This window comes from Anser anser (assembly GCF_964211835.1).
Source record: "Anser anser genome assembly, chromosome: 1".
In the NCBI taxonomy this organism is placed as follows: domain Eukaryota; kingdom Metazoa; phylum Chordata; class Aves; order Anseriformes; family Anatidae; genus Anser; species Anser anser.
Window position 1 is genome coordinate 127,279,335 of NC_139720.1, and position 22,954 is coordinate 127,302,288.

At 41.3% G+C, this 22,954-nt stretch overlaps 1 protein-coding gene and 1 long non-coding RNA gene across 12 annotated transcripts in view; one reads left to right on the forward strand and one right to left on the reverse strand.

Annotated features, from left to right (window-relative positions):
* Positions 1 to 22,954, reverse strand: part of CNKSR2 (connector enhancer of kinase suppressor of Ras 2) — a 224,254-nt gene that overhangs the window by 13,219 nt on the left and 188,081 nt on the right. Inside the window, exon 21 of one of the 11 annotated variants that reach the window (XM_083826296.1) lies at positions 6,205 to 7,374. The exons of the other annotated variants lie outside the window; for them this stretch is intronic. Coding sequence (XP_083682422.1) covers positions 7,370 to 7,374 — 5 coding nt within the window. The 3' untranslated portion in view covers positions 6,205 to 7,369. Of the gene's footprint in view, positions 1 to 6,204; positions 7,375 to 22,954 lie in introns of those variants that run through there. 11 annotated transcript variants of the gene reach the window in all.
* LOC310895323 lies at positions 7,381 to 20,525 on the forward strand. Its single transcript, XR_014580614.1, has 2 exons — positions 7,381 to 19,063; positions 20,371 to 20,525. It is a non-coding gene; the product is annotated as an uncharacterized lncRNA (long non-coding RNA).

Below are 22,954 nucleotides of genomic sequence, written 5' to 3' on the forward strand. Positions count from 1 at the left end.
CCCAAGCATGTCCCGTCATCTTCAGGCTCCTCATCCTGACTGATGGATACAGTTGCTAGTCTGATGGCTTTCTCCATTTTTCTGTTACCCTTTTTGCCAACTTCACAGCTTAGTGACACGCTTTCCTTCTCTGTGCAACTCCTTGCACGCACGCCTACTACTCCACTTGCAATTAACCCTGCATTTCAACAAAATTACCACCCTCTACAAATCGTGAGAAAGCTGAGCTGCTGCAAAGTCAGCAACAGAGAGCGAACAATGCACAAACAGACTGAAATCCCCTGGCTCCACTGAAATCCATACTGCCGTTTTCATTCTGTTTGGTGAGCTCACTGTCTCTGGCAGAGGAACCTGCTCAGCTCAGCTCTCTTAGGATCTTAAGGAGGTTAGAACACAGCATCAGTCACATTATTAAGCCACTGCCGTATCTTATTTTCCTCCTAAAAATCTCACAGGGTTTGCTTCCAGTTTTAAAATCACACCTTTCCACTTCACCTTTCGCACAGGGGAAGCACCTGTCTGAAGCCTCCTGGAGACTTTTGGGGACTGTCAGTAAATGCTCCACTAAACCCGAGAGCATCCTTGGCCTCTGGGACATGGTCTTAAGCTTAGAACGTGGTCCTAAGATAAAACAAGCCCTGACATCATCTCACGCTGAAATCTCTCTCTCTCTCTCTCTCTCTCTTTTTCGTTTTGTTTTGTTTTGTTTGTTTTTGCTTTCTTGACCCTGATGCATCCACACTGGAAAAAGAGAAGCCATGTAATAGCTGCCAGCAGCTAACTAGTAAGTGATGTAATCCTAGGGCTAATGCAGCCTTTTGCACTTTTCCTATGCCACATCAGGTTGGGTATGACACAGAATCGTCTAGGTTGGAACAGACCTCCAAGATCACCTAGTCCAACCTCTGCCCTAACTCTAACAAGTCCTCCACTAAGCCATATCACTAAGCTCTACATCTAAACGTCTTTTAAAGACCTCCAGGGATGGTGACTCCACCACCTCCCTGGGCAGCCCATTCCAATGCCTAACAACCCTTTCAGTAAAGAAGTTCTTCCTAACATCCAACCTAAACCTCCCCTGGCACAACTTTAGCCCATTCCCCCTCGTCCTGTCACCAGGCACGTAGGAGAACAGACCAACCCCCACCTCGCTACAGCCTCCTTTAAGGTACCTACAGAGAGCGATGAGGTCGCCCCTGAGCCTCCTCTTCTCCAGGCTGAACAATCCCAGCTCCCTCAGCCGCTCCTCGTAAGACTTTTCTCCAGATCCCTCACCAGCTTCATTGCCCTTCTCTGGGCTCGCTTGAGCACCTCGATATCCTTCTTGTAGTGAGGGGCCCAAAACTGAACACAGTACTCAAGGTGCGGCCTAACATCCAACCAATAGGTCTGTCAAAAGCCACCTGATCCTGCAGCAATGCCACTGCCCAGTCATGTAGTATGCAAATACCTTCTGCCCTCAAGCCACAGCTCTGGCTCTCTGTCCACATGGAGGCAGGGGCAGAACACATAATGTGGCCAAGGTGGCCACAGCTGGGCTGGGGTGGTAAACCCCCGGGGAATGGTCAGGGAAAGACTGAAGGGATGCACGTAAATTTAAGGCACGAAAGCAAAAGGATAGCAGGAGAGTGGATGTGGGTTTTAGCTGTGTTGGAAGCAGGGGAGAGAAGAGAGCCTCCAAAGAAGCAGTTTCTGTTTTCTCAGTGCACGGCTTAAATGCACCTTTGCTTCTGTTCAGGTTCACGATTAGATTCCAAACTGCACAAGACGGAGACATATCCAAATGCTTATGATGCAAAGAAACAGGAATTACAGTCATTTTTTTACACTATTTGGGTGGATGACAGGCAGACAAAGCTAGGTATTTCCTTTCCCCTGGCCTACAAGATAAGAGGAAAGAAATGGTGAAACCAATGGCAGATGGATTTTTTTCAAGGAGATAGCTGTGTGCTGCACATTGAGTCAGCCCTGCACATGTGTGTGGGAGCCCCAGTGACATGGGAAATCAGTCACTGTTAGGAGAGCACCACAAGCCACATCGTGCAGTGTCTGAGCGTGGCAAGGTGCCGGCAATATGACGTACAAGGAGATGTCCTTCAGGTCTACGTGGAGGCCAACTGCTAGTCATCTGCTCTGGGTAACAAGGAGCAGATTTCCCCATTAAAGCACAAGGACAAACCTGTGTCTTCTCTTACTCCACATTATGGCAAAATCAAGGCCTGGCCGGACGTGTCAGTATACAGATGTATATATATAAGTATATATATGTATACATAGATTTATATGCATATACATAAACATATACATATACACCTATTACTGAGAGCTTCCTATAAGTGAAGAAAAGCTTAAGAAAAACTGGGGGCTTCTTGTACAACACCTGGCCTTTGCAGTCCTTTTGTTGTCCCTTCCCTTTATCTGCCCTTTTCTGACTTGTGCAATCCTCCATCCTTTTGGCCCTTCAAAATACTGACCCACCTGGCTGAAAGTGCAGGATTTTCCCCAAAGCCTTGAGTTGAGGAAGGGAGGAGCAGTGTTTAGAAACAAACTTTGATACCTCTGTTTAGCAAAGTGGAGGATCAGAGAACTAGTATTAAAGTTGCATTATATACCATCCTTTCCTCTAAAGAGGAAAGGTTTCTTGGTTAGCAGGATAGCTGTGCATGGTTTCTATCCTCTCCTATTACCTAAGCCTGCAGGAAAAAAATGTCCCTGGAGGGGTCCCTCACTGAAAGCACCGATGCGGGCAAGCTCTGCCGTGCGCTGGCGTTTCCCACCTGGCATGCGAGTCTGCCTCTCCTCTCCCCTGCACGAGCACAGATTGGTTTCATCAAACAAAGTGAACTGTGCAGGCAAGTGGAAAGCCCATCTCCCATAGGACAGATTTTAGAAGGTATTTCAGGCCTTTTCCACTACAGCCCGGTTCAATCAGTAGCAGTTAGGTACCATAATCACCTTTAAAGGATCTGACCCCAGCCTTTGTAAGGCCCGAGAGATGCTATTGCTGTGGCACCAAGGGTCTAATTATTTCTGTGAAACATTTATGGCACTAGTGGTTTTCTTTTTTGGATCAGTAGATCCCGGCAAGTCTCTTTTCCTCTCGGGTCACCTCTCTGGTGATATCGGGATGAAAAGCTGCCTGCTCCACGTCATGGCCTTGCCTCTTTGAGCCACCAGCAGAGGGGCTGGCAGATGGCGGTCTGTAGCCTGGTGGGCTGGAGCATGATCAGCCTCCAGACGTCATGGGACGCTTGGGCTGGCCTCACTGGAAGTCTCAGGCCCACGTCAGTCACTGCTCTTCAGTTTTCCATGCAAATGGACTTCAATATTAAAATTGTCTGACAGTAAACCCAGCATTAAAAAATAAAAATAAAAAAAAGAACATGAGCCGCAAGGTTTCTCCCTGCAGACCGGCACTGTCATATTGACAGCAACATTCAGGCGTTTTCAACATCCACTTAGCAGTGAAGTACAGGTGCCAGCAAATGGGTTAATATGTTAGTGGGAAGGGAAAACACAGTCAGAGGGAATAATTAGCTCACTGTTCGTGTGGTCTCTTGATGGCTCTTACACACCTCAAATGAGCATCAGGAAAAACTCCTCATTTGCTCCCAGCCGTACTGTTTCACGAGGTTGTATCAGTGGGTTGTGATTTCAGAGAGGGCATAAGAATGAGGCTGAAATAACTCAGAGGTTTCCCAAAGTAACAGGAACTACAATCAGTGGCAGAACTTTTTGGCAGCAGTGTTATAATTGCATCCTTTGGTATTTGGACACAGTGCTCTGCTCATTAAGTTGCCTATGAAGAAATCAGTTTAACCTTCATCCACAGAACAGATTTTAGTGACTCTTTGGGAGAATTTTAACACAACGAAATAGGATATCTTGACATTTTTCTGTGCCACATATTGATACAAGTGCTGTTTAATTTTACCACAAGCTACCAATGTTGAAGTGAAATAAACAAGGCAATTACATTTTGATGGTACACTTCCCCTTAGTCCCCTCAGTTCAAAAACAATGAAAAACTTTTTTTTTTTTTTTATTTATTAGGTAAGCCAGGATCTGAAGAGGACTGGGTAAACTGCTATACTTCTGGGGATGTTGTGACTTTTAAACGGGATGAGGCTGTCCCTATGAATCCATCCCACAAGCAATACATGGAAGCAATTACTGCTTCAGGAAAATATTTTTTCACAAACCTATGCTGTTACAGCATACGAAGTTGTGAAAGGTTAAGTGACAAATGATATCGGCCCAGTGACATTACTCACCACTCAGAATCAAGCGACAGTCACGCTTTCACAACAGCAACGCCTGTCAGGGTTGATGGGCTTGATACCTGAAAGCCAGCCTGAACAGAAGGGGTAAGTGCTCCCAGTGAGCAGCATCCACCGACAAAATGAAACTCCAGTTCAGACTACCTCCCAAGTTTGCTTATGTGGATGAAAATGTAACACCAAGTGAAATTTTCAAAAGCACTTGCATCACTCAGGAGTCTAAATCCCAATTTCAACATGAAAGAAATGTGGTAAATCAGCGTGGGCAGGAGCTACAGTCATTTAACAGCCAGCTCGGATACCTCTGTAATGTACGATAGCTGGCTGGGGAAGCAGCTCCTGAGGCATTTATGAAAGGGGCCTAAAATACTTCTGAAAATGTTATCCCAGAAGATGTCTTATTTATTCAGACATTCAGATTTATTATTGGATTTATAATTGCACATGTTATGATAGCTGCACTGATTAGATCCCAGACTAATTAATCTGCACCCTGATTCACATGTCATTTATTTAGGGCATGCCACTGCCAGATATTCAGCACCCCCTGTCAGCTGCTGAATGCCCATCACACCACCACGGTCTGTAAGCAGCGAACAGAGTTCAGTCCCTGCCCGGTACCTTTGAGAACAAATGCTATTGCCATAGCAAGAGAAATGCAATGCCATGCGACTTTTCTAGTCATCGCTCATGTCATCAGGTGTCATAATGCCCAATAAGCTTGTGCACATCCGTGCACCCTAGCATCAAGCTTTCTCTCAAAACTGGCATGACAGTGATCACAGAAGAAAGGTCCGTTCCCCATCCATTGGGAAGAATGTGTTTGCACACAAAAGAAACAAAAGGAAGGAAGTGAACATCAGCCCTTACAGACAATGGCAAAGCTGAAAATTTGCTGGCTTATTTCCTTTATTAAGCCCAAAATAACACCTTCAAAAATCCTGACTTCATGAATAAATCAAATGCCTTCATTAAAGAAACATTACTGCCATTTTCTATACTTTATTTTAAGGCATACAGAAAAATATTTAACAAATGTGTATGCAATTAAATGCCAGGGACTGCTAATTACAGCCCTTCTGAATGCCTCTGCAAAACAATGATACTCATTACAATATGTTAGAAAGGGTGGGGAAAAGAAAGAGAGGAAGCTGAAGACAATCTAATTCATGATAGCTCAGATATATGCTGGCCTTTGGCTACAGGCGGCAAATAAGCCATCAGCGTAACCCAGAATGGCAGCCAAAGGACATTTAAGATTCACATCTTTGCTTCTGCTTCTCTAATTCATTTCCAAAACATTTCATCTTTAACTAATTATGGAGTTTAATGACAGAACGGAAAGGACTGGCTCAGGTTTCAGGCCATTCCAGCATGGTTTTAATGATACATCCTTCAGGTTGCAGAACCTTTATGTACTTAGCAGTGATTTATAGCCCTGGCAGAGGCAGGTACTTCAAAGGCAACCTTATATAAAAAATAAATCCTGCCTTTGCCAAGCATTGGAAAGAGCACTGAATTAAATTTAAAAATCAATTCCTACAGACAAGAGAGTCATAAAAACTCAGTGGGTTTGTCTATTTGGTCAACAGGCAAAAATTTATGAAAGTACAATTTTGTAAGCAATAATAGCAATACAGTGTATGTTTTTGATTGGAAAAAATTAAAGATGCCAAAACAACATTGTTAAATACTTAGGCTGATTCGTGACAGTCCCATTAAGCAGAAACACAACATGCATTTTGATGAATTTCCAACTAGTGTATGTCATACTATACTTTTTATTTTTCAAAAAAGAATATTAAAACTATTATAAGCTTTGTCACCTGCTGTAAGGCAGAATGATGTAATTTTATTCACTGCACATTTCTTGTTTGTGAGGCAAAAAAGCATAATTTACTTCTTTATAAAAGGGAAATATATATAACTATATATATATAATTTTATTGGTATTAACATAATGCAATACCATACATTGAGCAAACAGAAAGAAAACATTTCAAAATACATTTTTAAAAGTATCTCCCCATAAGATAGTATGAAATATCAAGTAATTAGCATTAACATTATTACAATACACCCTTAGCCAAATATATTAAGGAAAATCCACATTCTAACCACAGAGATAGAGGCAAACATCAACCCATAGGGGACCCAGAACATAGTGATAAATACAATATCTGAATCTACTTTGAGTGACATCCAGACAAATACTGGCCCCAAAAGAGCCCTCTGGAATCTGGCTGTTATACAGAGAATACTTTGTGCCTGCTTCGCCAGGCAGCATCACTCACATGGTTAAGTCCTAGAAGATAAAGAGGAACTGAAGAGTTTATCTGCAGAGTCTAATAAATCTCAGCGTGAGGTATCTTCTCCGTCATCATCCAAACCAGTGTCAGTGTACCCTCTGGTAATGCATTACAAATCATTAGAGAAATAGAAGTCTCTGAAAGGTCTGTGCACACCTTCACTTGACAGAATACACTTAGTTTAGCATGATACAGGAAGGTAACGTCCTTCACATTAGTGAAGGACGCTTAAATGGCACAATCTGTCTGGTTGGCCTGAATGGATTCACTGCAGTTCAGCAAAAGCAACATGATTTTAGCGTTACCGCGGCTGAATCCCTCTTTAATTCCTCGAGGTCTGCAGAACAAAACTGATTGACATCAAAGCCCTTCCCCTGCCAAGACCCTCTTCCCCTTCCGTTCTCCCATGCGGGGCAGTATTTTCTGCAAATGTGCTCCGTGTAGACTGGATCTGACCTTGTGCCTAGTCCCATTGTGGAAAGGGTGCATTCTTCAAAAGACTGGCCATGCCCTTTGACGCCTTCCTGGAGGCCTCATATCCAGGCATGTGGTTGTCTATGCTTTAACAGGTCTGTTCTCTTTTATAAACACCAATGTTATTCAAGAAGAATTGACTTTCTGAACGGAGGCCATTAGCTTGCTTGCAAGAGGCTGAAGTTGAGTCTCCGTCGTGCCAATTCGCTAATGATAAGTTTATCAACCTTTGAGTCCAATCGGTTCAGTGCCAAGAGAAGTGGATCCGATTTGACATGGAGAGGTGCTATCAACTCTCGCAGTGTATTAGCCTAATACGATAAAGCAGTGATACAATATGTTGAGAGAACGGTGATGTGCCATTATTTCCATATCATATTAGTATATTAGAAATACTATCATGCAAACAAGAGCAAATAGCAAATCTGGCATACAGTTGCAGCACTACCGAGCTTTTCTAATCTGCATGCAGGTATGCTCACGAGGACAGAGACACGGCACTGTTTCGGTATGACATCTTGCTCTATCAGAAACATACATCCCTGATGCAAAGGAGGTATTCAGGGCAGAAAGCTTTATGTTCTCTCTTTGTGGATATGCTTTGGGAAAAAAAGGAAAAAGCAAACAAACAAAACACAAACCAAACAAACAGAACAAAGACTAAAAAAAAGAAACAACACAATAAAACGAGAGAACAATACACATCCTAACCAGTGTGGGCTGGTTTCCTCCATGCTTAAAAGACATGAGCTCATTTGGAAACTCTGGAAAAGGGTCACATGAATGAGGAGAAAGGAAGCAAAGAGTGTGTCCCAAATCCATCAAACATGCTATAAACAGAAAAATACCCTGGCAACAGCCTATGTGTGAAACAGAATAAGAGGTAGCACAATGCAACCAGGCTCCTTTAATTATTCTAGATGGCAATCCAGTACTGGACATTTTGGGTGAAAGGCAAGATACAGAGCTACACGTGATTTTGAAACTATGCTGACACTACAAGCACCCAAAAACTAGGACTTGAGAACCTGTAAATTTTTGCAGACCTGTGTTAGCAAAGAAAAGAGAGAGAGGTGGAACAAGCAGCGTGTAACTAAGTTGTTTGCTGAAGAGTTTCTGCCTATTTGTGCAGTCCCTGCACAAAGGGCAGTTATGAAAGCCCAGCTGGTTTCACTACATTCCCTATCTTGCTGTCTACTATACTTATTTGTAATACAATATGAAATTTTCCATGATTTCCCAAATCCACTGTTTTTAGATTCCAGATAGAAAAAGCTGTGGGTGGGATCATTTGTCTAATAATAATAATAATAATAATAATAATCCTCACTTTGGAAAAAAGTTCATCTAGGCAAAGTATAAACATGTAAAAATTATATCCTATTTAATTGGTTAGACTTCTTTATGCCTATTTGAAGAGGTTTGTTGGTTTTATTTGTGTGTTTTGTTTTGTTTTTTAAAGACAGGATGAAAAAGGAAGGAAAATACCAAGCATTGCCATTCTTACTCTTGAGGATACCAGGAAAGGTCTGGGATAGCAAAAAAGAGAAATGTCTCCGTGACAGAAGGCTCAAGGTGGAGAGAATTCCAGATAGAAACAGTGGTGCCATTTGGTCCACCCATGGCAGCAATTGCAAAATGAGTTTCCAAAGAGTTACAGTGTGAGCAATGCTGTGAAGCTTAAAGAGAGTTCAGTCTCTCCTAAACTTCTTAGTTTTCCCAGGAATTCTTTGTGTCAAAAGGGAGAAGAGGGAAAAAAAGGGAGAGGAAAACAGTTTATGTAACTGCATCCTAAGAATAGCAGTCAAGAGAAGCTTTTATGTAACTTATGGCTTTAAATAAGGAACATTTGATTCTACAACCAAAATGAAAGAATACAAAGGAAAACAAAACCCCCAAACCTAAGCAAATAAAACCGGAAGTAAACAAAATAAAACCAAACAGAACCCAAACCCTCAAAAAACAAAAGCCCAAACTAGCACATTGCAGGACTCATTGGGTTAGAGGGAAAGGAGACTCAGTGGGCTGAATGCTTTTCACATTTCAGCCTGTTTTGTAATACTAATAGCCACAGCATTAAAAATAATGGTCTTGGATTTGCTTGGAAAAAGGCACGAAGAGATGGAGGCTCCTGCTGCTTTGTAGGTGTCCCTTCTGCAGCATCAGGAGATCCAGTTGTCTCACGGATGCTGTTCCTATAATTTTATCGCTAATAATTCAGGAGGTTTGGTTTCACACGGGAGGTTAGGCACGGATGAAAGAAACTCCTTGTCGTGAAAGAAGGTGGCTATGAAATAAAGGAGGGGTATTTTCATTAGGGCAAGGGTTTTACCTGTCAGATACTTAAACCCCACTCTTCCACACATCCTGCGGAGGCCAGCTGGGTAACGCACCCCGTGCCTGGTGGGGGGATGTGGGGAAGAACTGTGCTACCTTTGCGGGCTGTGGGACAGGATGGTTTTTATGTACCTCAAACGCAACTAAATTTTTTATTACTAGATGACTGTTTGTGAAGAAAGACCTGCTGATAAGACGTACTTTTGAAAAGGCTATTCAGTAATATTGCTAAGGCCTTTGTGGCACTATCACAAAACACCGGTGATTCTGCTGTGTCCCAGTTTGGATTAGTCACGATGTACCTTAACCACCTTTCATTAGGACCTCTTAAGATAAGTAGTACCATACACAGTCCTATTTATCTGATGGTGAATATAATTAACTGGCACATTTTGGGGGGTTTTCTAAATAGATTTTCTTATTATTTTACTATAACACTTACTGATAGTAAGCAACTGTTCAGTATTTCCTATTAGGGTAGATGCACACTAAGAGTTTGGAAATTCTGCCTTTTGGTAGTAAAATTATATTTTCTTATCATTCTAAAATACATTTTTTTTCTTTTTTCTTTTTTTTATCACTAGAATTAGCAAAATGATTTATGTGAAAATATCTCCAGCACATTTCCCTTTCCAGAATAGGGCTTTTATATTTGTTTTAAAGGAGAACAAATACAAATAACAAAGAACAAGCAATGTGCTTTTTTAGATGGATACTTTTCGACACTACAATTTATGAAACTCATGAGACTCACAAACATTTTGAAAAATAAACCAAGTCTCATTCACATACAAAACTGAATGCAACCCTATGAAAAAAATGAAGTGAATTTACTGCATTTATCAACCAAGTTACGTTTGTCTTATGAGAATAGCTTTACAGCAAATGACTTCCCCAGAGAGGTTATAGAAACAAAACTGCCTGCTATAATTGCTGCATATTTCTTCAGCAAATGCGGTTATGCAAGATGTGAGGACTTGTATGTCTGAGCAAACCTGTAGCAATGGGAGGTCCTTTGCCCATCAAAAGTTGTGTGAAAATGCATCAGGGCTGTGATCAACCCAAGCAAGTGCAAAGGGATGTTCTGCAGGCCCTTCCAGCCATGCCAACACGTCTCAAAACCCAACAAAAATATAAGCAGGGAAGAGGAGAAAGTTCTCACCTGAGAGAAATGTCTGAGAGTCACAATCATTAAGGTCTTAAAAAGCAACAAAAAAAGGGGTGGGGGGAGGGCATGGAAGGTGAAGCAACTTTTTCCTCTTTTTGAGACCTATTTATAAGTAATGAAGGTACACACCAGTAATCACTAATGAGAGTTAATTATAGTTAGGGTTTTCGCTTTTTTTTTTTTTTTTAAGAAAGTGCATAGCATTTTACTGCTGCCACTTGAGAGTACGAACTTTCTTATGAATGTTCACATTACATATTTTGCCTAAGCTGAGTACAAGGTGCCTACTTACTACATGGCAACTTCATGGTAAATTTGCTTTCCAGGTTGTATCATAGCAGGATAGCAGGCTTACTGAAGCTTTAGAAAAGGAAATTTCATACTTCCCTTCTATAGTGCCAATCAGTAAAATTGTAACTGCATTTTGAATCTCTTTGCTTTCCTTCATTTTTATCCTATTTTGTGTACATATCTCTACGTCTGTGTATATATGCATAAGAGATGGAAATGAACTTTGTTGAGAAGCTCCTAACTATTGTCTAGACCAATAATGAGACATGTTTGGTTGCTTCTGTAGTAAATCTAGTGGCAGCTACTGGGGTGGGGTACGGTCTAGGGACGTGGCTAAATGCTGCTTGGACAGACTGCCCCGGAGGAATGCTGGCAGGTTCATAAACTGCTCATTGCTCAGCAGTGGGAGGCGACTACAGCCTTTGGGACTGTTTGGGTCATGGACAGGTGCAACACAAAGGCTTGGATGACACATCCAGTGCAGCCTCCTGACACTACGCTCCCAAGTAGCATATCTGCAGGTCATCCTGTGAGAAGCCAGTTAGATGGGGAAGCTGTGACAGGAGTCACTCGGTACTCTGCTGGAGACTTTAGTTAATACAGTGACGAGAGTGAAATGAAATACAGGAATATGCTGTCTCCAAATGGCAAGTTCCAGTTTTTCCAACACTACTGTATGTTCTTTAGTGTCCCATGCGCCCCTGCTGAGCTAAAAGCGACAACAAAAGAACACCAGGAGCACAAATACTGTACAAGAAAGCAGCACAACAAGAAAGCAGGACTCGGGGAGTGGGGAGGATGGGTGGGATGCCAGAACACAAACAGTCGCCAGTGGCGGTTCCTGCCTGAGGGCTGCACTCGGCTGCGTGAGCAGAAGGCAGCACGGAAATGACAGGGTTGTCATCTACAGCAGGGGTTCTCCCTTTTAACGCGATATTTCTAAAGGTGCAGATGCACCCTTGCTCTCCCGATATGGACTTCAGACACTACAGTTATAGCTAAATAACCCTATTTTTAGGGTTTTTGTTATTAATTAAATTAAAAAAGTAAGCAAAAAAAATCCACTAAAATAAACATTTAAACTAAAAAGCACTTGGAGAACGGAAAAATGGTAGTTAAGGTTGTCTCATACATCGCAGCACCACACCACTAACATATACATTAATACGCAGAATAGCATTATTCTCTATATGATCCTGTCTTAAGCTGTGCACACGTATGCTGACTTGTGTCTAGTTCACCTCATGTGCAGTTGTTACTGGTGTGACAGTCCACAGCTCCAAGGCTGAGAAGTCTGAGTTGTGGCTCTGTCAGAAGTCAGCAATTAGTTTTGTAAAGCACTTTGTGTCATTACCATTGTAAACCAGTACAAATTGTTGCTCCCAGACAGAGGACATTGCCTAATTTGGGACAAAAAAACAGTGAGACTATAGAAAATCTGAAAAACATCCATTGTTATTGGTATATAAAAAAAAGTGCATCATTCTTTTAGAGTGGAGAAAAAGGCATATGCTTGGAAAACCCTGGTCAGACAAAAAAAAAAAAAAAAAAAGAAACTGGCTAAATTTCTTACAGTATATAATTATTTATATAATTTTATATAAGTTCAGAAGGCACAAGATATAATTAAGATTTAATGTCCCAATGCACGATTCATGAATTCTGTGAATGTTATTCGAATTTCTGTATATTGGCACTACAATTGATGGATTACACTGGAACTGGGTCACATATTTCCATGGGATATGCCCCATCTAAGAGAAGTCAATGTTATATTCAAAATACATGCAACGTTAGCTATACATTTAAAGGTGAGGTTCCTTTCAACCCAGTTCTTAGTACTGTCATAAGGTAAAGTTAGGCTATGGCTGCAATGGCATATAAAGCTGAATTTAATCTACCAAACCTCCTACATGGTTTATACTGAGAACAGCTTGAAAAGATGTCTTTATTTCCTGATCACGAAGCAGGAACTGTAGTTCCAGTTTGTTTCCTAGTGAAACAATTACTATACAGGAGAAAAATGAGAGTTGTGCCTCCTGACTAATGCTTTGAACTTCAATCTTGGGAAAAAAAAAAAAAAAGTAATGTACTACCTTTTTGCATTTGTATTACCCAATTTTTTCAGTATGAAATATTCAAAGAGAACTGGTCTTGTTATTGTAACAGACTATTCTCTACATCACCTTTATATGCAGCATATTTCTTGGAATTTTTATGCATTTACTCACTTGAGGCTTTCACAGGAAAAAGAAATGTATAGAATTAATTATAACACATCAAATTTAAATTTTTAACCCTGAGCAGTAGAGACCACCTTAGATAAAGAGCACTTGAATACCCCAGCATTATAACTGCTCTTTCTGATGGTGCCTCTCATACTATCAACAGAAATAGTGACACATTGACAAAATCCCTTGCATGACTAAATAACGCAGGGATAGACTGTCACCTCCCCTCTATCTGCTCACATCCACAGAGGACCACAATGCTGCCCTCACCACAGCTGGTGTGACTTTCCATTGTGTCCTAGGATCTTTTCTCAGAGTGGGTTAACGGAAGAGAGTTACTGATGCTATTTTGACTGAGCAAAAAGTGGCATCTCCCTCCTCGTGCATGTGTTCTGCTGAGGCTCTTGAGTGGCTTTTGCTGCAGTGCTCAGCATGGATATTGTGAAGACCTGGCCAGGTAGGGAACGTTGGGAGGGCAGATTATTATCATTCAGCTCACATTGAGATATTTTAATCAAATTTGGAACTCCCCGGAGAAGTGCACACACAAAAGATGGAGTATGTGATTACTCATCTGGCACTGCCATCAACTCCGATATTGATAACCCCCCCACTCCTAGCTGGTTGTGCTCCACATAACAAAGGCAACCTGTTCTCTCTTCTCACACATTAATTAGCCTGTGTGGGATCAGTTAATCCAGCTTGCCTGATTGTTCCCAGGCAAGTCATATGGTTCTGCTCCAACTCTGGTTTTGATTCAGACAGGTCTCTTCCAGGCTCGAAGAGGACCATATTCAGCAACACAAATGTTATCAGATCTGAAACCCCTCCCTCTGATCATCAAACTGAAAATACATGGCACAAAATCGGCATATAAAGAAACTGCTTTTAGAAAGCTTGTTTCTAATTCGCTTGGTTTCTGCAAAGACAATGTACAAATCTCCCCTCCTGTGTTAAAACAATGATTCAGCTGCTTTCTCAGGTGTCCCGAAAGCCCATCAGACAAATGCAGCAGTTAGCTGCTTGTTTTGCTACAGTGAATTCAGTACCTACTTGGGAATATAAAATGAAGGATTAATGATAAAACATTTCACGTCTGGTAGATACTGAAAGAATATATCTTCATCTGGTGAATTTCCCGTTATTCTTTTTTGAAGAAAATTATCTCTACATAAAAAGCTTACACAGAAGGGTTTTATGTAAGGTATCCTTCTGGAAAGCCAAACATTGCTATGTTTTTTTTGCATATAATTGCTTGTATATTTTTAACATGCAAGAGCTGTTTTCAAAGGTGCTCCAAAATTTTTCTAAAAGTATATCCTAAGACTATTATATTCCAAAAATGCACTCACCAGTGTAATTAGAGCAAATCAGAGTTGAACAGGGATTTCATTAGGCTAAAGGCTCCTCTTACAGGAGTCAAATGCTGAAAATGTCAAAAGTTCCCCAGTGTATTTCAACTTTAAAGACAGCAAAAAATAACAAATTTTAAAATTATTTCAAATCCCTGAACATGCCAGAGTGAATATTATCTCTTTAATTGGATAGCATTTCTTCAAGCTTGTTAAGAAAGTAATTCTATGCACAATTTAGGAAGCAAAAAGCAGCAAACTAATCAAAGGAGCCTTTTGTCATATCACCTTTGCATTCAAGCTCCTGGTTAAATACCCATTCAAAAAAAACCACAAGGAATCTCTCCTCATGGAAAGGTGGTGGTTGTTGGGGGAAGGTAAAACGTATTTGTCAGGCTGTTTGGGAAGCCCAAATAGCTTAGGGATTTTTAGGGATGCTTAGGGATGATAGGCCAGGGTTTCATGGCTGTGCGATGCCCCGTGATGGGGGAGCCCTCAGCCCTTCTATCTGGCTGCCCCATGAAATCCAGACACCCACCAGACCTGTCAAGACACTCTTGACAAGAGAGGATGAGGTGTGCTCGGCATGGGAGGGCAGAGTCCTGCTGCTGCCTTGGTGGGGCTATAAGAGGTGACATCACCCCTCCCGGGGTGACGGAGCAGTGCACAGGGCCCGCCGGCACAGCCACGCAGGCTCCCGAGTACCAATTCCGCTTTTCCTGCTCAATCTCCTCCACCCAGCACTTCACAAAACCTTCGGAGATGCCAAAAGTGTTCGTCTTTTGCAAGAGTGTGAAAACAGGATCTTCATGGCTTTTAACTGGAAATGAGAGGACTGTTTTCGCGAATGAATGACTGTACTTGTTACTCTTGTTATCCCATCTGCGGTTTTAGAGCAGACAACCAGAAAAAATCCCCTTTTATTTCCTCAAATCTTAATGTATGAGGACTCATGAAAAGGAGGGGAGCCCTTCCGCAGAGCACAGCCCAGCTCCAGGCAGAAGGGGCACCATGGCACAAGATGGCAACTGGTTGACCTGAGCCCATTGCCTTAGTGAGGAAGAGGAGCAGGAGGAAGACCAGCCCTGGGTGGGAGGGAGCGTGGTGGCTGAATCCTGCAGCTCTGCAGCTGCAACCTACCCCAGAGTTGCCATAGCAATCTGCCGAGAAGTGGAGATGCATTTCAAAGGTAATTAATACCAAAAAAAAAAAAGACACATCCAACCAGCTGATGGCATCGAGCACACAGGAGCCCCCTCCCCTGCAATCCCCAGGTGAGCAAGCACTGCTGCTGCTCTGCAAAAAAGGTGCACGGGTGTCCTGCTCTGCCCAGGGGAGAAATGACCAAGCACCCCTTAACGCTGTTGGGGGTTCATCTACAAAAACAGACAGCCTTGAAAACTGCCAGGTAAGCCTGCTTGGCCCAAGAGGGTGGTCAGCCCAAAGAGGCTGGTTCTGAGGGGCTTCTTCTGTCCAAGTGTCTTCTCTGACCTGTGCTGTCCTCTGTGCCTTGGGTAAGCTCTAGCACCAGCCTGGTCTGTTCTGCAGGGGAAATATTCCCAGCAACTGGCTACTCACTTCCACTTCAGTTTGCTTAAGTGCATTTTATCAAAACATTGTCACTAACCAAGAAAATATTAGCACCTCTACAGCCTGGAAAACCCTGAATATCATCTAACTAAATTCTGTTCCTATCCCACTGTAGCAGCCTCCCTCCTCATTGAGTAATTTCTCAAGCCACTCTTTCTCAAGCCACCTATGCCCACTGTTAATTTCTTTTAGTAATTATATTGTCTCTTTAGCTTCCTTCTCCTTCACAGTCTTTTATGTGAACAAGCATTACATTTCTCTTTTTATGTATCGCCTACATCAAAATGACACCTTTATTTTTTTTCTCTGTAAGGCAGAACCACCTTATAACAAACAGTTCCATTAGTTCTCCTTCTGGATTGCAAAGCCATGACTGCAGAATATTTGTTAATAATATCAAATCAGCGTCCTCGAAACCAGACAACGTGGGAGGTCTGTCTTTTACTTCTGAGTAAATACAGAAAGATTAGGCAGAAAACATTAAAATGCTATAGTATAAACCTCTGATGTGTCACACGCTGAAGAGTATATGCCATTCTGGCCTTCTTGCATAAAAAAGCAGTAAATAGGTACATATATGGACAGCTAGGATTATTGGTGTTATGAAAGGCTTTTCATGCAAAGTGTGATTGCACAGTCTAGAGCCATTCAAGACTTGCTCATCCCTATAAACAAGGGAGATAATAAGCGGTCTGTACAACTACAAGTACACACATGCACCAAGTAAGCAGAGAAAAAGGTTGATTGTTGCCTCTTCCATTACAAGGAACATCTGAAAGTTTGGGTGATAGATTCAAAACTAACCAAAGGACATGCTTTTCTCTCCAGCCTGTAAACCATACAATTCCTTGTTGCCACATGATATGCCTAAAAGTACACCCAAATTCAAAAGCAATAAAACCACTTTTTAGAAGAATCTTCTCTTCCACAAAGAGATCTCTAACTCTTCCCTAGAAATGTGTTTTTAGGCACTATTCAAGGCAGGCTGTTAGCTGAAACTTCAGGCTCAATGCTCTCCAGCTGCTCTCCAGATGCAATCACTTGCACTTGCAATTTTTTGTTGTTTTCTTTTTTCTTTTTTCTTTTTTTTAAACTGCAAATAGCTAAGAGTCTGAGATCTGACACAGAACTACACGATTCAACATTTTGGGAAATATTTACTAAGCCCACATCTGCTGTGCAGAATGGAAAAGCTAGGCTTCAAGACAAAAAGACAAAATAGTTAAAAACACAAACTTAGTGAATCTTTAATTCTGCAAGGAATACTCTCTTAAAGAAGCTGCATATTTGATGGCAAAAAGCTCACTAATTTTATTGTATAACATCAGGAATTGCTACCAGTACACATGGATATTCCAAATAGGCTTTACAACATTAGACTTCTCACTGATGCCTATGTAATTTGCAGTGACTTGAATTTATGTTCATCTTCATAAAATTTTTTTATTCCAGAAATATAGGTGGAGAGGTTCTAGAGGAATTATCCTGGTGCAACAACATAGAATTAGGCTATGAACTGATCTTTGATTTATATCATGTCTTTCATAACTAACGTAAAAGAAGCACAGAAAACAAGATTGCTTCTGGAAAAGAGACCCAAGGAAAATCATTCAGAAATACATAGAGGTCATGCTACCTTTTATAGTGTCCTTGCTTTTATCTGATATATTAAAGATTTTACTGTGGTTACAGAGGTAACAAAGTTCAGTGTGTACTATGTGATACATTTATATAAAAACGGTGTGGAAAACCAAGAACTTTCTCAATTCGAGTTTCTTATGAGAAAGTATACAAGGTAGGAATGAGCAAGAATTGATTTTTTTTTCTGGTTACAGTATGGTGTGAGGCACTATATCAGCACAACTACCAGTGATGAAAAAAAAAAGTTGGTGGCTACAGTTTACATAATGGGGCTCAGAAACACTTGTCTGTGTACTACGAAATACAGCACGCACACGGTCAGCTTAGTCTGAAGGTTGTTTAACCAACCCCTTGCAATGGCAAGGCCTATGGGATCAGCAGGTGTGTGCATAAGCATGTGGGGGTTTCAGAATTGGAATGCCATAGTTAAAGGCGTAAGTGTAGACACCAACCTCCCCTGCCCAGTGTGGAACTATTACTAAAATTATATTTGCCCTGAAAGGAGGAGACGTTAATAAATCCCAGGAAACAGAGATGAAGATCTGCCTATATGCTTTTGGTCATTTATAACGGAGCTAGCTATGGCAACTGCAAAAGATAAGCAACCACAAGCTGAATACAAAAAATAGAAGAACAAAATAAGAAACAGGCTTATGACTTCGTTTTTTAAAATATCTACTCCATTTCAGTATGGTACAAATGAGTAAGTTATCTGAAGAAAAAGTCTCACCAAAGGCTTCTGGTGATGGTTTTGGAAGACATGAGTTAAGGGAGCACTTGGAGAAGGTTTTATTCAGCAAAAGTAACTGTCACTTCAGCTAATTATGGGCAGAAATATTGCAGGGTTTATGACGTAATCATGAGGTTATGCTGGATTCTCCTCCTTAGAGGATAACTTGGGCTGAGGAAATGGTTTGGTGTGCTAGCGCAGCCCACCTGAATGTGGCCCCAACATAAAGTATATCCACTTGACTCACCCGCGGCAGCATGCTAAGCTGTACCATTCTGTGAAACAAAGGCAAACACAGCGTGAATGCATTTACACTAGGTTTTCTTGTAAGAGAAATACGCCACTCTGAAGACAAAATGTTCTTAAAACAGGTTCTCTAACAGGGAGAAAGATTTATAACACCATCATTCTCAGTCATGGCACAGCGTTAAGTCTGATGGGATTTTCATTTGTAAAACCAACCACAACTCAAGGAAACTTGTTCCACAGCTTATCCTCACTGTTACAGATGTATTCCTAGTCTTCAGTGTCTTGCCTCTGTCCCACTCCACTGCATTTCACCTTCTCTTCCCCAGCTACCCCAATGTCTCCTGTCTGTTCCCAACAAGCACTACAGATCACGACTCGTGGAAAGTAGCTGTTTCCTATCCTATTGTCCAGGTAAGCTAAGCTTCCACTGTCTTGGTGGGGTCTGCTTTCCTTTCTTTATTTGGTTACAGTCAGCAACCTCCTATTCCCCAGCGTCCTGGGGAGCAGTGATGCTCAGCAACATGCACAGCCTCCTGGCAGCCGTGGCATAAGAGCCAAACCTGGGTGGAATATGAAATCTCCCTGCCCTGCTTCTGATCTCCTCTGAGTAGGAGTCCAAAGACTGCAGGTGTCCCCTGGCTCCAAGAGATGGTGCTGGCTGCTCGTGGCCTCCTGACTGTGGCCTCGCCTCCCACATTCAGCCTTCCCTAAAGGTCAGGAATAGTAAAGTCGATCAAGAGCCCAAGTGTTATTTTCAAAAGTGACTTAAGAGCCTGCCTTTTCTTTTGAGTGACTTTTGTATTCTCAGTATAAATCCCATGGTCTTGTTTAGCCACAACATGTACAAGCTTAGAAAATTGGTTTTTTGGGGGGGATGGAGGAGAGCAAGAAGAAGTTGGCTGACATTTTTGGGTTTCCTTAACTGTAAAAGCCATTTCCAAGTTGTGAGTCTCCAAGGCAATCATTTTTCCACCTTGTGAAAACCCTGAAACTTACTCCCACTTTCTACTAATAGTTCAAAAATTAATGGAACCAAAAATTTCAGCCTTCTTTAAAAAAAAAAAAAAAAGTATTCCCAGCAAAACTAAAACACACCCTGTTTTCCACTTCTTTTACTATGTAAATACTTCACACATATTTTACAGACTGTGCAAGATGTTCATAGAATCAAATTTATTGACTTTGTCAAGATGCAAGGATAGCCTGTGTATAATATGAAATTCATGATGGCCACTATAAGGTGGCCACATCTGTGAGCAGAACTTGTAAATTGGACTGCGGAGTCCCTAAAACCATTACATTAAAGTTAAAAATATAGATTTTCTACTGTAAAAGTCTGTGCATATACATAGCTTGAATAATAAAAACAAACAAAAAAAAAGAAAATCTCTTGAAATTAAAATTTATTTTCTTAATTAAAAGTTGAAAACAAATAGTAAGGTATATTCTAGTAGGGAGTAAAGAAGCAGAATTCTCTGAATAAGCAGCTTCAAGCTTTTTATAGATTAAGTATGATTTTCATATTGGATTTCAAGCGTTCACATTGTACAATTGTAAAAATAACACTTTCATGCCAAATGTAGAGGCTATTAAAATACTTTTATGTGAATTCGAAAACAGATTTTGCTATTTTTACCACAGGAAAATACTCCCTAATTCTCTAGGTCTCATAGTCACCAGTTCTCAAGTGCTCTCTAACAACTACTTTGCATTTATAGGAAATGCTGTGATAGCTGAAACCAGCCCCTCACATGGCCAAGCCACGTCTGTCGCTGCTGCACGCAAGAATATCACCGAGCCCCCTTGAGCCAGCCAACTGCACCCAAAATCTCATTTTCATTTAACACAGAAATAAATTTGTGATGATCCCCAGTAATTTGTATTATGTACTCACAGAATCATCTAGGTTGGAAGAGACCTCCAAGATCACCTAGTCCAACCTCTGACCTAACACTAACCTAAACCTCCCCTGGCACAACTTTAGGCCATTCCCCCTCATCCTATCACCGGGCACAGCCACTCTCACTAGCCTCGTTGGGTAAAGCCATCAAGGCAAACTTCCTCCCCACCCAAACACTCCCCTCCTTTATAACCTTGGAGCAGCAGAAAGTGTTTCCCCTCAGCCTTGCACGCCCCACTCCCCATTATAGGAAATTTATCCTCATGCAGCCTGAGGTCGTACCCAGCTGTGCAGGGAGAGTTTCTCCCCACGATGGGAACCCAAGCAGACCAGCTCAGACGTGGACATGAAATGTTTAGATAGGTAAAGAGCAGAAAAATCATACCCTGTGGACAGGTCTTGCAGTACCACTGATATCTGCCTACCCCTGAGTTTACAGACAGGAAAAATCTTCCAGGTGAGGCTTGTTTAATTACTATGAATCTTTGTATGATTAAATCATGCCTGAAAATTGTTTTCAAATCAAAGTGGTTTTTTTTTTTGGCAGTTTCTCTCCTCATTTTCTAATGATGCTAAATCAAATACTTCTAAACAAATCAGTGGTGATATTTTATATTCTGAAAGGCCAAACTTCATGCTTCTATAACCCAGAAGAGAAGAAATAATTAGCTGTTATTATTTTGGGCTAGAAATGCTCAAAATGTGAAGCCAGAAAGTGACCATCCTACTTAAAATGTAGTCATTTTCTTCATGTAAATACAGTAAAATCCTGCAGAGAACTTGTTTCACACTTTGTCCATGACATCATACTACTTAATGGCATCGCACTTGGTACAATGATGTGGGAGTGCTAACTTATCAACTAGATCCAAAACTCACAAACTGGGGCCACAAAAGGAGACAAACTGTTTATCTTCCAGATTTTGAACAAGTTTTCGAAAAAAAAAACCAACCAACAACTAGAAATCTATTTTATATTTAATGAGAACTGAGATCCTTGCAAAACTGCCTGAATACATGGCTTACCATATAACAAACAAACAAACAAAACCCATATTATTGTGATATTTGTTTCATAAGAATTAGCAATGCTTGATATTGAAAAACAACGGGAAAGCTTACAAATGAAACCTATGTGATTAGTGTAAACTCTGAGCATTAAGCTCTTGAGGACCAATGAAATTTCCAACTGACAGAAGGATGAGCCTCCACTTCCCGCTTATCTTTGCTGTTTAGATGCAGAATGGGTATAAGACAAGGGCAGTCTTTTCCTTCCAGAAGTTCAGCTCCCAGAAGCAAGCAGCATTAGTCACCGCAGGTAAACAAGGTGCCCTCTGGTAGCAAAAGCGAAGCCCAGACAGAGGAGGTACCTGAGGCTTGCTGCTAGCAATGACAGCTGCACCTTGCGGGGTTCTCCCAAGGGTGCCCTGCTTTGCAGAATTTAGTAATGACGTGGATGGTGGAAGAGAACAAACCTAATACAATACACAAAGACAGATCTTGGAGGAAATTTTTCCCAGACTGCTGGAGTACGGAGTCCTAGAAGTGGGAATGATTTGGAGGGATGAAATCCCCTTGCCAAGTTTCATATAACAATATGGTAAATACTATGCTAACAGAGACAGAACTTGGCAAACATCAGGCTAGTCTGCAAGGCTTTTTTTTTTTTTTGTCTAGTCATGCTGTTAGTTTACAAGCTGCCATGTTTGTTTGTTGGTTGGTTTTAGCCCAATTAGTTATATATTTTAAATCACCTGAGGTTTTTATCAACTTGAGCTACTTAACACGGATTTGTGGGAAGCACAGGAATAATCAACTTCATTAAGGCAAGAATAATAATAACAGTTAAGCAGGAAAGCTTATCTAGCATACTGTACAACACAAAGTGGAATGTGAAGTACTGTATGGCTGCAAAGCAGGACTGTATAAAACACAGGGTGAAGCAATCTTCCTGGTGTGAGCCAGGTGCGCTACACCCAGATTTGGATGCTGCTGCCCTGGGTGAGGCAGGGGCCAGCTGGAAAACCAAGGGAAGCTCAGCAAGAACAGTCAGAAGTCTAGAAAAGAGTAGTTATGTGAAAAACTAGATCAACCTTCCTAACAAACTTTCAGCTTAAAAAAGAGCTGCTGTAATGGAGCAGGTTGTTTTTTTCTCCGTGCCGTAATGGACAGGAAATACTAGGCTTAAAATGCAGAGGGAACAATTCAATATCCATTAGAAGAAAAAGTAAATTCGTTTTCAATACAGCAAAGAGGAAAAGCACTGTCTGGAGGGACTGAAGAATGCCTGCCACTGAGGGTACCTAAGGACAGATTCGGTAAGCATAGCAGCTCCAAATTTAGAGGACGGAGCTGCACTGGATAACCTCTTGAAGTCACTTCCACATATAAATACACAGACT